Source organism: Scylla paramamosain, chromosome 16 (genome assembly GCF_035594125.1).
Source record: "Scylla paramamosain isolate STU-SP2022 chromosome 16, ASM3559412v1, whole genome shotgun sequence".
Lineage (NCBI taxonomy): Eukaryota > Metazoa > Arthropoda > Malacostraca > Decapoda > Portunidae > Scylla > Scylla paramamosain.
Window position 1 is genome coordinate 23,752,066 of NC_087166.1, and position 13,444 is coordinate 23,765,509.

Sequence of the window (13,444 nt, forward strand, 5' to 3'; positions counted from 1 at the left end):
GTTAGAATGAGTGTGGTTAGGTTAGGATAGCTTAAATTGGATAAGGGAAGGTTTATTCAGGTAACATTAGATTCAAGTTGTATTAGAAATGGATGGGATAGAGTAAGATTATAATAGGTCAGATTAAATTTAGTAGGTTAAATTAGGTAAGGTAAGACAAGGGTAAGTTTGGGTTAGTTTGGGACAGGATAAGCCAGTGTAGGTAAGGTTACAATGTTATATTATAAGTGGTAGGTTACTTTGGTTGGATAAGATAAAGTCATGGTAAGTTAGATTAGCTTTGGTAGGTTAGGTCAGGTAAAATAAGTTTAGGTTAGGATAGGACAGATTAGCTTAGGTGTACCAATTTAACTTAGCTTAACCTGATCTAACCTAACCAGACCTGACCTAACCTAACCTAGGCCACTCCAAAAAAACAGCTGAGGTGGTTGATTTCCGTGATCCCAATAAATGCCTGAGGCTTCCACCACAGTCCAGTCACAGGGCATGGTGAGTGTGGAAAAATAACTACTAAATATTTTTGAGGTCAATGAACAATATTGTAACATTGCACTTTGTAAGACTGAGTTAAATTCCCTAACTATTAATAGTCTTTTACATAACAAGTGCTCCCACAATTATTACTTTTGCAGTCAGAGATATGAAGATTATAAAAACCACCATCATCAACATCACTTTGTTTACTGTCTTGTACAGTGTTGGATGAAAGACAATCAGTGTGAAGTTAACATACTGAAGAGCTGCACAGTTGCTTGAAAAATATATCCCATAATTTGAAATATACCCCATGTTTGAATCCTCTTAACAATCCATACTGTATTCACTTGATCCAGTAATGAAATGATTGAGATACAGATTATTCTTTCCCTCTATCAAATCAAGCAAGTGGCTGTGCAGAGGGGAGATGTGAGAAATGGGACTGTGGGAGTTTGAAAATAGGAAAATCCCATTAACTCTTCACAATGTACTTAGTTAATTCAGTAAGGAAGTTAGATATAAATTCAACTTCTTTCTCTAAATCAGCTTAAGTAAGTGGCTGTGCAGGAAGGAAATGTGAGAAACTGAACTGAAGAGAGTTTGAAAGTAGAAAAATAAACTCTTCACAATGTATTCAAGTAAATCCAGTAAGGATAAGAGATACAGTTTCAACTTCTTTCTCTATTCCAGCTTAAGCAAGTGGCTGTGCAGGGAGGAAATGTGAGAAACTGGACTGAAGGGAGTTTGAAAGAAGAAAGATAAAAAAAGTTGGCCTCATTGTATCACACACTTCATTGCAAGATGGCTATTCCTGACAGCTTCCCTCCAGTCAGTACATGCACTTCCTCCCAACAGTTGTCTTCTCTCTCTAATCTTCCTTTACAGTCAGTCAAGAGAGTGATTTAATGTGCTCTGGTAAATAAAGATGTCGTGATACTAGTGAATACTTGGCTCATCTTTATGTGAAGAAGAATAAAGATAGTGAAAAGAGACAATTATTTTGATTTGAATTTATCCTTTGGTGGTCATAGATGCATATGATGATGGGAACAGCAATAATAATAATAATAATAATAATAATAATAATAATAACAAAAAAAGTAATAATAATAATAAGATAAAAACTATGATGAAAAATTGCCTTTTGCTAAACACAGGGCTTGTATGCTGATGATAATAGCAATAGCAACAACAAAAACAATAACAATAACAATAATAGAGAGTGAAAACAAGTATATTTTGAACCTCAATGATACAGTAACACTTCAAAGACTGCTGACAGCTTGCGCACTTGTCACACTGCTTGGCTGAGAGGCAGAGCAAAGGCTTCATACACATTGGCACCCATGGAATCCAGCTTGTCATTGGTGAGGACCTTCTGCAGTAGCTGGCCAGGGGTGGGGGAGAGTGCAGCGTGGACAAGCCCAGACAAGACTGGCACCAGTTTGGCCACAGGAACAGAGGTGCTATTGATGAAGTTGGAGTGAGGAGGTCCAGTCTGAGGTCCGGCTATTTTGTCACCCAAATCTGGTGGCAGTCCTGGATCCAAGTCTCGGCTAATGTTATCCACCCACTTTTCCATAGAGCCATTTTCTTGTTGGGGTTTTGTAACAGGATAAAAGTCTGCCATTCTGTCCAGCATTATGTTAAAACCATGTTGTATCAGTGTGTCCATTACAGTGCCAAAGTCTTCACTGTCAAGTATGTCACTGGTTTCAATGAGCATGTTATAGAGGATCTTCTCCTCCTCAGACTCCCCATCAGGAGGCACAGGCAGCTGCAGGACATACTTGCTCCATGGCTCCACCTTCTGCCTCCTGCTTTGGCCGTCACCATGAGAAGTGTTCTCCCCGGCAATGACAAGTCTGATCTCGTGAAAGATTGCCTCCAGTTGGGATAGAGTGAGAGAGCGGTTGAGTGGAATTCCGCTGACTATGCGTGTGGCTACTTGTGTGATGTGCTGCACCAGTTTGGGTATTCCTTCCTCTACTAAGAAGTGGACAGCTGTGAGGTATTTCTGCTGCAGTGTCTGGGAGATGGGTAAGCCAGCATGGCCAGAGTGAATGAGGTCACCAAAAGTGTAGCCCCCAAGCAGCATGAGTTGCATGCGAATAGCAGCACCCACCAGGCTGGCAATGTACACTGTAGATATGGCTCGGCTGAATCCCACCACTTTGAGCTGCTCCCAGATGTTACGCTTGTGCTGGGGCTGCTCCTTCACTGCCTGCAGGAGTGTCTCAGTGTCCAGCTCCCTCGTCAGCACTTCTTTCATGCTCCCAGACAGACTCATCACTGTGGCATTTGCCGTTCTATAAGTGTTCTCATAGTGTTGCCGTTTCTTCTGCTTCTCCAGCAGTGCCCGTGTCTGCTGGTCGTGCCACTCCAGCAGCTTCCTCTCGGCATAGCGGCTGAGGAATGCAGCACCACCTACAATGACTCCTCCAATTAGAAACTTCCTCCGGTGCCGGTAGAGGAAATCCTTCACACGAGAAAACATTGTGCTATACTAATGCTACACCTGCACTGATCAAAATGTTAACTACTCTATGCCTTGCTGTGCCAGTGCTGGATTTGCACCCATTCTTCCATTAATGCTGACTGGCAACTTTCTGTAAGCGATTGGCGACAAAGTTGGTCGAATCAATGAAGCGCTGGACACAGTTAGTGATGCAGCCCTCAGTGCGTGACTCCAGGCGAGTGGAGGGCCGGTCCATGCACTTGTCCCAGCACTTCTCAGTCAGCTCATGGACAAGAACCTGAAAGCCAAGTTATAGTTAATAATACACTAGTCAGTGTGTAGGAAATATAGGGTATAATTAGTTTGTATTATTAGCTAGATTCCCCTGCAACAGTGGACATCTAATACCATATTATTCTTGCAAACTGGGTGATGGAAAGCTGGTCCCTTCCACAAGGACACAATTCTGAGACAAATGCCAAGTGGTATAAGCCCATGTTATGTACCCTTTGAGGCTCTGAAATATCACAGCAACAATGGCAAACAGACCTGGAGATGGAATAAACTTTTAACTCTGAGAGGCACTCTGGCTGGGAACTGAACTGACAGAGAGGTATAAATTAAAGTGGTCAGGTGCTAGATCCAAACCATCATCAGACCCCAAGATAATTTTTGAGGCCATTACACCTTTTCTCACTACAAGAGTATTATAATTGTAAACAAAGAAGTTAATTAGTACAGAGTAATGGGAACCTTACTTGTTACCCCAATGAGACAATCAGTTCTAAGTTGGGCTTCCTGTGGTCTCAATACTCATATAACAAGGGTGAGAGAAGCAAAATTTTGGGAATAATTAATCAAGATAGGATAAAAAATAATGCGTTCAAGCTTGATAAAGTTATATTTAAAAAGGAGATTTATGGATGAGGATGACAAGTGGAAATAGGTGGGTATGTTTTTATCAGGGACTTCAACATATAGGCCTGATGGCTTCTTGCAGCTTTCTTATTTTCTTATGTTCTGATCTTACTTAACAGTGGAGTGACCTGCTGCTGCCCTGTATACTCCCTACGGCATCTTTCTCTCACATGTAAAGCTTTGTGTTTGTGGCGACATGACCTGCTGCTACCCTGTATACTCCCTATGGCATCTTTCTCTCACATGTAAAGCTTTGTGTTTGTGGTGACAAGTCAACACAAAGATCAGCTATGAGAGGGAACTATCTGATGGGACTCAACAGCCATGACATTTTACTAATTAAGTCACTAATAAAGTCAAGTCACTACATTTCAAATATGACTTAAAAAGCTATAAAATGTCACAATACAAAAATGGTTCCCACACACAGTAGTAGATCACTTAAATAGACTTGGTAATCAGGTTGTTGGTACAGTCTGTAGTGAGCTTTAAAAGACTAGACAAATGTAGACAGAATGGATAGGAGTGATGCACAGAGAGGGCTGCTTTGTGAAGTTCTACTGGATTCTTGCTGCTTGCCTTACTCTCTTATGATTATGACTGTAATATTTGTGAAAAGTAATGAATACAATTAAATATAGGTAACAAGCTGGGTGATTTTAAAGCCTTCAAAACCTTAAAACTCTGCCATTTTTAGTTCACTCATCTATCACTTTTAGACAAGAACAGCCCCATGTATGTCAGTGATGAGAAATTAAATGAAAGTAGAAGGCAGACTGTCTCACTGGTTCAATATCACAAGACCTCAAATTGACTCAACCCTAAACTGTAAAGAAAGCAAAATGAGATGGTGACCAAAACTTAGACAGGTATTCATGTTAATATAGCTAATTGTCTTACCAGCTTTGTGAAAACTGATAAATTGAGCAAAATAGAAGTAACAGGTGGAGTGATTTTAAAGCCTCCAAGATCCTGCTGGCTAACTAGGAATGTAGCACAAAAATTTTAGCTGTATTAGACCAATCATCTACCAACAGCAGCCCCATGTAAGTCTGTGATGAGAAGTCAAAGAAAGGTGGAAGGAAGAATGTCTAACTGATCCATTCTTGTCACAAAGCCTCAAATGGACTAGTAATCCAAGCAGGCAAAATGAGATGAGGTAACTGTAACTTGGACAACTTAGATAGGTATGTTAATGTACCTGGATGACTTACCAACTCTGCTTTCACTTTACTTATTTATTTCTTTGGAGGGCTTTATTGGAATGTTATTTTTCATTTTTGCTGTTTGTTTTTTCTTTAATTAATTTTGCTAATGTTTTCATTATTTTGTTTTAACTTAATTCTTTTGTCTTTTTGCTTTAACTTGATAAATGTTTTCTCCTTTTCTCTACACAAGCCAACATTTGAATATAATGACAGCCAGATACAATGAGCTAATTAAAAATCCATTGAAGGCATGAGAAATTACCTTCTTTGTGGGAAACTTCAAAGGACAGACAAGTTTATGCACATTCCTTCCAAGCCAAAGAGAAATGAGGTGCTCATGTAATTTACTTTAGTATAGAAGTACAGGTGTCTCAAGAAGTGATGTCACTGACACCAGCAAATTTCATATCTATACATCAAACAGAAATTAATACAGACTAATGTGTTTTTTTTTTTTATTAGAAGCTCCAAAAAAAGGTGATGGCAGTTGTTTGTTACCATTTCCTTTCTTGCTTTTTCTGAAAACTTTTGTACAACATAACACCACAACTTTTGAAAACTGTACACCAGGCAAACCCTAACTTTAACTAAAATTAAGTGACAAAAGCAATCATATTAAATCCTACACACTTCGTACCTGAGAAATTTGATCTATGCATTTCAGTTTTCGTTATTTAACCCTTAAAATCCAGGTGGCTTCTTGAAATACATCAAATCATGCTATTCTAACTTGAAATTGCACAAAACTAGATGCTTTTAAACAGAGAATTTTATGACAGCACCCATGAAACTTAGTAAAAGCATGTAATCTCAACTTAAATAAGAGTGCAAGACAGCTACCAGATTCAGAGAATTAAGAATTAAGCTTCAAATGGATTGGATTACATGCAGGATAAGGAACAGTCTCATAATGAAGGGGCTGGGGTAAACCAATAGTATGCTGTTAGGCCTTACTGTGGAAGTATGTGGCCAGCTGTGCTATGCCTAAGCTTCTGGAGTGAAGTAGGGTGGTCCATGAGACTATCCCTTTCCACCAGGGGCTGATGGGGCTAAGCATGTGAATGGTGTGTGCATGAGTGTGTGGTGCTTTGTCTCAGCCACCCATGTTGGAGTGCTGGGTTTGTATATGTGTAGAAAAGTATTAAGTATCAGGTACATGAATACACTGCTACTTACTAAAGATTTATTGTGCATCTCTATAAAAGAATTGCTTGCATTAATTCCTTAATTTGTATCACATTCTTTATCACATGGCTCAGAGATCATTAAATCCTACCATCCTATTCCATGTAGAATATGAAACTTCATAACAATATCTAAATTAACTTTTTGAGATGCTGCAAGACAAAGAAACTCAAGAATAATTTACATCTACACACTGAGCTCAGAAAGTCGTGGTTAACTTTACAACACGAGAGGTGCAATAATAATCAGTCTAACCACTCATATGCAAGACGATCAATCATTATGGCCTGTGTTCTGAAATGCTTTGCTCTCTCACCATGACTATTTTCAAAGGCCAATGAGATGATTTGGTTGGTTCTCAAGAGTGTTTCTCCTGTTGATAATGTAGAAATCTTGTTAATTGGTCACTAGAACTGTCAAAACACCCTTAAAAGCTCATGTAACTTCAAGTATAGCCTTTTGAAAGTAGTGAAGGTATGGTGCAGAAGTGTCTTAGACTATGGCCCTATGTTTGATGGTATCACATGCTGCTGGACAACTGATGGTGTTAAAAGTGCATCTGGACACTCAGAGCACCTTAACACTACTGAAGGCATCTTTCCACATTGTTAAAAGTACCTGGATACACTTTACACATTGATGTTACAGGTATCTGGACATCTAATACACTTGACACACTTTGATGCTGTTACAAGTGCATAAACATTGTCCTTAGTTACCTTGATATTGCTAAAGGTATCTGGAAACTTACTCCTGTCAATCGTCAAACACAATATGCGAGTTACATTTGGTGTTCTGAGCGTCCCTGAAAGCTTTCTGAAGGAGTTTCTCTCTTCCCCGCAGCTCACCACCGCAGCTCTGAGACCGCTTTCCATTCTGCTTGCTTTTCTTATTCCTGCGTTGAGTCCAACATGAGATAATGCGCCTCCAGTACTCCTCCTCCTCAGCACCAGACAGGACCTCCATGCGACTCCAACACCCGGTCTTCTTGTATGCACCAGCTGACTCCTCAGATGTGAACCTGACAAACACGTCCCTCTCGGTGGCGCTCACATCCACGTAGGCCACCCCACTTCCCCCTCCTTCCCGAACAGTCTCCCTCAGCTTTTTGGGATCATGGGGTGGCTCCTCAAAGCTGATCTTTATGACTGAATTAGGTGTAAACTGTGGCTTGAGGCTCTGGTCCTTCTCCAGCCTGCCACCTATCACTGCTGCTTCCTGGGCCTTGCTTTGCTCCATGTCATGATTCTGGTCGCACTCCATGTTCCTTCCAGCATTGTGTCTCCTGAAGTGTGGCTGGTGGTACCTCTCCTGCAGTTGCATCTTGAGTAACTTCATGTTCTCTCTTTGTGCATTGAGATATTTGTTCCTTAACTTCTTCCAGTCTTCTTTGGACATGACTCTCAAGTATATGCTGTCAATAACCTCCTTTTCTTTCTTTTTTCGTTTCCGTTTCTTCTTCTTTTTCTTCCCGCCACTGGAAGGTTCCTCTCCTCCATCAGTGCCCGCCTGTGGCTCACTTTCACTGGCGTCCATATTTTTCTCTCCCTGTTCAGCTGTATCATCGGATTTACTCTCTTCTTTACTTTTTTTTCTTTTCTTCTCATTTGTTTCTTCACTTACACTATCTAGCTTCCTTTTCTTTACACTTTCTCCCTCTCCCACAGAGATTTCCATGTTCTTCCCACCATCACTTTCCTTGTCCACACTCTGGTCATCACTGTGAGGTTCCATATGACTCTCTCCTGCCATATGCTGCCCTGTGTTACCTTCAAATGTCTTGATGCTTTGCAGTTCGGAAGGGTCTGTTGTGGGAGGAATTTTACATTCAAGGGCACCAAATGCTTCCAGAGCTGAGTTTGCCATTTCAGGAGCCTTGAACTCTACAAAAGCAAAACCCTTAGGTCTGCCTGAGCGATGGTAGCGAGGCAGAGAAATGTAATCGATGGTTCCATATTCCCCAAACACCTGACGCACCCAGTCATGGTCAGCATTGGAAGGAATGTTTTCCACATAGATGGTACAGTGCAGCTCGTTTTCTTTTACTTCTACAGCCGCCTTCCTCCTAACCTGAAGGCCGTCTTCTGATAGCTCCAACAGGGAGGACTTGCTTATAGCTTTCCTTAGAAAGGTAATGTCACTGGTCATGGATCTGATCTTGTTGAACTTAAAAAACGTTTGTAAGTCGATGTACGGACCATCACGAAGCAGACTGCTCATGAAGCGATCCTTGGTGATGTTTGCTGCACTGAAGTAGAAATCCATCTGGTCTGCAATCTGTTGCAGGAGGCGCTTCTTACGCTTCCGAAACTCCTTGGAGGCTGGAGCCTCTTTCCCTGCCGCCTCTGGCTGCTGCTGTGGGGCAGGAGTCTCATCCATGACTGAACTGTACAGGGCTTTGCTGGCCTGTTATTAGTTTAGTTCTTCTTGGCTCTTCTAGTGCAGCTGTAGGCAAGAAACAATGATGCTGTCAATACCCACACTCAGCCTAAGTCACTTACAAGAGTAACAATAAAACACAAAAAAAGGCACAAACAAGCTGACAAAATATTTTCTTTAGACCAATAATATGCTGTATCTTGATGGGTGGCCAATAGTAATGGCCATCATGGGAAAAAAAAACATTATGTGCACATCACTTGTGGAATAAAATTAACAAACTGCCATTAGATTTAGTAGGATAGAATTAATGAAATGGCACTTGTCTACACAGCTGAACTGAAAGCTTTCAATACAGTCACCCAAGTGGACCAGAGTCTTGTAACAAGATTTACATTTCATAAATTACAAACATTTTTTTTGATTGAAAAAACTCTCTTTACAAATTCCTGTGATTTATTTCCTCCATGAATAGTGAATTCTAGTGGTGCAAGTTCACATCTAACCTGGTTTGACTGTCTTGCACCAAACTTTTCACAATGTTCAGGGAGCCGTGTGAAGTGAGGCCATGAAGCAGCACAGGCATCACAGGGCCAAGCAATAACCAGACTAACACACACTTCACCACTAATGACACCGCAAATGACAACAGCACTTCAACACATGCAGGATGTTCCCAACCCATGCTGGGATATATAATTGCCTTTCAACAATTTGCAATATCCAAAAAATATCTGATACATTCCATCTAAGAACATAAGTGTAGTCAGAAGTAGTGTGTTGCACTTCATTGAATAAGGAAGAACTACAGTTGGTGGTGAAGATGTGGGGAGGGGAAGGAAAGATTGCTGTAAAAGCTGTGTGTAACATTCTTTTCTTTCTCCTTCTAATCACTATGCCTTCCCTGTTTCTCATCCTTTCCTCTTTCTTTCATACTTCACGACAGATTCTGTCACACTGCTATGCTGACACAGTCATCTCTTATTGAAAAACAGGTTCTGACACATAATCCTGTCTGTTGGGGTGAAGGATTGACTTTCTAGTGGTATTTGTTGCCAGATCACACTACACAGGACTAATACATCATTTTGCCAACAGTGTTCCACCAGAAAACTGTCATAAGTATGTGTACTCCTGAGGTCTTGCTGCATATGAATGTAAAAACCTTCAGTTATTATAGTGTGATTCTGCTCATTGTTATTATACTGTGAAGTGCTAAGTTCCAGTATCTGTAGTGTTAAGCATCCCTCAAGTTAACAAATAAGCTATCAATCACAAGCAATCCCACACGTTTTCAGGTATGCGCAAATAAAGATGGTCATAAGTTTCATGACAAGCTTCCATCCACACAACAGCTGATCTGTGATGAATTGGAAGCATCCAATAAATGCTCTGCACATCAAATGCAGCCCTCATTAATTAGTGTTGGCCTTTCCACTTTCATTTATCATATTCAGACTTAAAAACGAAAAAGTTACACATGTATATACCAAATTACAATACTTCAACACATGAAAATGTATTGAGCATCAGTATCAGAGACGTGCATATTCGGTTGCAACAAATAACAGATAATAACAGTTCCCATAATAGGTTACAAAGATAGAAGAATTGCAAAAATCTTGCAGAAAACTAATCAATATGAAGATGATCCTTGAACCAAAAAAGTACATATTGTAGTGGATGAGTGGATGTTCTACTCAATGTGTTTGTTTGAAAACTTCATTACTGTTTTCAGTACTTAAAAACACACCAGCCCATCATCACAAGACAGGTGCACTATCATTACCATTCACACACACTACTCCTGGTGCTGCTGCTATTGAACCATTCAACTGACTGGCTCAGTAAAAGTAAAAAATACCAATACAAGAAATTCATTCAAATCAATATGCTGTTGCCCAAGAATAGAAAGAAATTGTTTCAGGAAACTCACTTGACATATTATAATCATGAAGTACAAATAAGACTTTGCTGTGAGAATTAAAATCAGAATAGTTTCCAATCAAGTATTGCATCATCATACACATCATTCTTAGAAATCTAACTCAATCAATTTTCGTGTACATTGATGTCTAAATGCAGGTAAATCACACTCAAACTGATATCTTTCGTGGATGTTACTAATAGAATACCTCAAGGCAAGATAGGTATTAAATCTAAGCTTCAAACAGCAATTCAATATTTCTGCAAAATGCTGATCTTGGCATTTGGTTTCATCCTTTGACTGGTATTTGGTACATCTTTCCTAAAATACTAATCATTGAGACATCTTTACTTGTTCTATAGCTACCTTCAATCTTTTAAACAGTAAAAATGGCAAAATCTGTTCTTTTTAATCTCCTTTCTTGTGGATGCTTATACAGATTTCATGCATTGTTTCTGATGTTGTTAATTGTTTCATATCACAGTGAAGGTGTTAAAGGGAAGCACAACAGGCCTTCCCAAGCTGTCTGTAAAACTGACTCAGAGTGGGATGTTGTTAAGGAGACATGGCCTCTTGTGTTGCTATTTACTTATTCTGCTCAATTTCTGCTCCAGTAAATAATCCAGATATTATTAATTTCTAACTGCATCCTTTTAAATTCAAGACAAAACTATGCCATTCTAATTGATCTTTATTATGCTTTGAATTAATACAGCAATCGTTTTTCAGTCAAAACAAGTTTAGTTTTTACTAGCATATCAGGCCCAACCCAAGATTGTGTCTTGTCTAAACTCTGCAACAAAATATCACATGACCACCTCACAAAGTTCTCTTACTACCCTCACACATTTACCTAACAACCAGAGAGTTAAGGATATTTTAATTCTTTTTATATATCTTAAAAATACTTCCCCCACAAAAAGTACAGGCGACTTGGTTTACAAGATGTATAGGGACTTCAAACCATCGTGTCAACGGAAATCATGTGAAAAGAAAAGAAAAAGAATAATAAAAAAAACAAATAAATAAATAAATAAATGAATAAGGGAAAAGGGGGATTAGAGGATTTTACCTGTTAAACTGTACAATTTTGTCCTTCAATCTATTTACATATATATGGTGTGAGAATAATACCACTCCCTACAGTCTATCCTTGTTTATCAATCCTAACCTTATATATAAAAGCTAAAATAATAGGAACACAGAAAAAAAAGTGGAAAGAATACCCTTGATATTTCTGTATATACAGCACAAATAAGCAGTTTGTGGAAACAATCAAATCTTTTATATTTTGTCGTGTTAAACTGAATTAGAGTATAAAAAAATGGAGTAAAAAGTCATTTATAGCAAACTGGGAATGGACATGCATTATTTCTGATATTTTAGCTTCATTCCCAGCTAAGTGCAATATTACAGAATATAAGCTCCCAGCAAAACAGCAAATTGGATTAGGTTAGGTTACAGGATGTAACTTAACCTAACCTGCTATTCTGCTGGGAGCTTTTATTCAGTAACATCATACTGCAGCAAGGAGCAAAACTTTTACAAGAATATCAGTACTAACACCTGTCCATCCCCAAATGGGTACTGTTTCTAGTTGAAATATCCTTATGAACCACCTAAAATTACATCAAACCTGCCCAAACTATCATAACTGAAAGCTTCACCCTCTGAAACCCTCCAAACACTAAGTTTCTAAATTTGATGACCTGGTTTGACAATAAAAACACCGTGATAAGCCTTACACCATGAAACAGGTAAAACATTGTACCTGGTAAAACACGCAGGCCAATAACACGCGAGGCTGGAAACACGTATTACCTTGTCCTGGTGAAATGTAGCATCACCATCACCTGGCCTGGATGCTAAGCAGGTGCTACACATAAAATATAGCAGCAGGGCAGAAGCAGAAGAGGACGAAGGGTAGATGAAGAGGCGAGGAAGGATCTAATTTGTTTGGGAATATACAGCAGGATAAAAAGAAAGGAAAGGAGAAGAGGAATGGGAGAGGAGAATGAAGATAACAGGAGAGAAGAGACAAAAGAACAGGAGAGAAGCATGTGAGGAGAAAGAGATGACGAAGCACGGAAACATTCATGGGAAGCTTAGAATCAAGTTTGGGATGAGTTACCCACCTGGAAACGTTGCTTCTGCGTCTCTCCTTCAATGAATCTGGCCAGAAGAGGATCGACCGCCGCTAACTGATCAAAGGAAGTCATATCTCGCTCTGCACGACCTGCCTCAAGCCTGCCTTCTGTCTGACTTCCTCTTCTTGGGGCTTGGGCGCAGCGTCTGGCGGGCAGCGGTGGTGGTGGTGGTGGTTTTGATCTTGTAATGGCCCGTACTCTGAAACGTTTGCTCTCTCACCAGGACTAATTTCAAAGGCCACAGAGATGATTAACCAGGTTCTCAAGGATGTTTCTCCTGTTAATAATATTAATCTATCACGAAAACATAAAAAAAACACCCTAAATATCCATGTAATTTCAACTAGAGCCTTTTGAAAGTAGTGGAGGGCGCGCCCCTTAAGAATATAGTCGAAGTGGAGTTTTTTTTTTCTTTTATGTAGACTTTTCTTTCCATTTCACGTCTAGTTATTTTCCATGTTGTTATATTTTACCTTTTACGTTTTTTTTTTTTCTGGCCTTGCTTTTAACAATGGACATTTTTTACACCAACTTACTCTCCCATGACATTTTTTTTTTTTTTTCACTGTCCTACTCTCCCGTGAATATTTTTTCCCACCGACTTACTCTCATGAGGACACTCTCACAAGGAAATTTTTTCTCATGGACGTTTTATACTTATTTATTTTCTGATGAACATTTTTCCTCCACTCAACTTTTCCCCTCTGGACATGTTTCTTCCTTGATTTATTAGCTATCTGAACAT

At 39.5% G+C, this 13,444-nt stretch overlaps 2 protein-coding genes across 2 annotated transcripts; both read right to left on the minus strand.

The window, feature by feature from the left end:
* Nucleotides 1–664: 664 nt before the first annotated feature.
* Nucleotides 665–3,122, minus strand: LOC135108152 (peroxisomal biogenesis factor 3-like). The gene has a single exon (XM_064018896.1). The coding sequence runs from the start codon at nucleotides 2,972–2,974 to the stop codon at nucleotides 1,772–1,774; it is 1,203 nt and encodes a 400-aa protein (XP_063874966.1). The 5' UTR covers nucleotides 2,975–3,122; the 3' UTR covers nucleotides 665–1,771.
* Nucleotides 3,123–6,230: 3,108 nt separating this feature from the next.
* Nucleotides 6,231–12,849, minus strand: LOC135108151 (la-related protein 7-like). The gene is made up of 2 exons (XM_064018895.1): nucleotides 12,688–12,849; nucleotides 6,231–8,691 (listed from the first exon to the last, which is right to left on the minus strand). The coding sequence occupies exon 2, from the start codon at nucleotides 8,623–8,625 to the stop codon at nucleotides 7,003–7,005; it is 1,623 nt and encodes a 540-aa protein (XP_063874965.1). The 5' UTR covers nucleotides 8,626–8,691; nucleotides 12,688–12,849; the 3' UTR covers nucleotides 6,231–7,002.
* Nucleotides 12,850–13,444: the final 595 nt, after the last annotated feature.

What these genes read in the sequence shown, in the direction of transcription:
- LOC135108152 (XM_064018896.1), bottom strand. Translation starts at nt 2,974, where the DNA reads ATGTTTTCTCGTGTGAAGGATTTCCTCTACCGGCACCGGAGGAAGTTT.
- LOC135108151 (XM_064018895.1), bottom strand. Translation starts at nt 8,625, where the DNA reads ATGGATGAGACTCCTGCCCCACAGCAGCAGCCAGAGGCGGCAGGGAAA.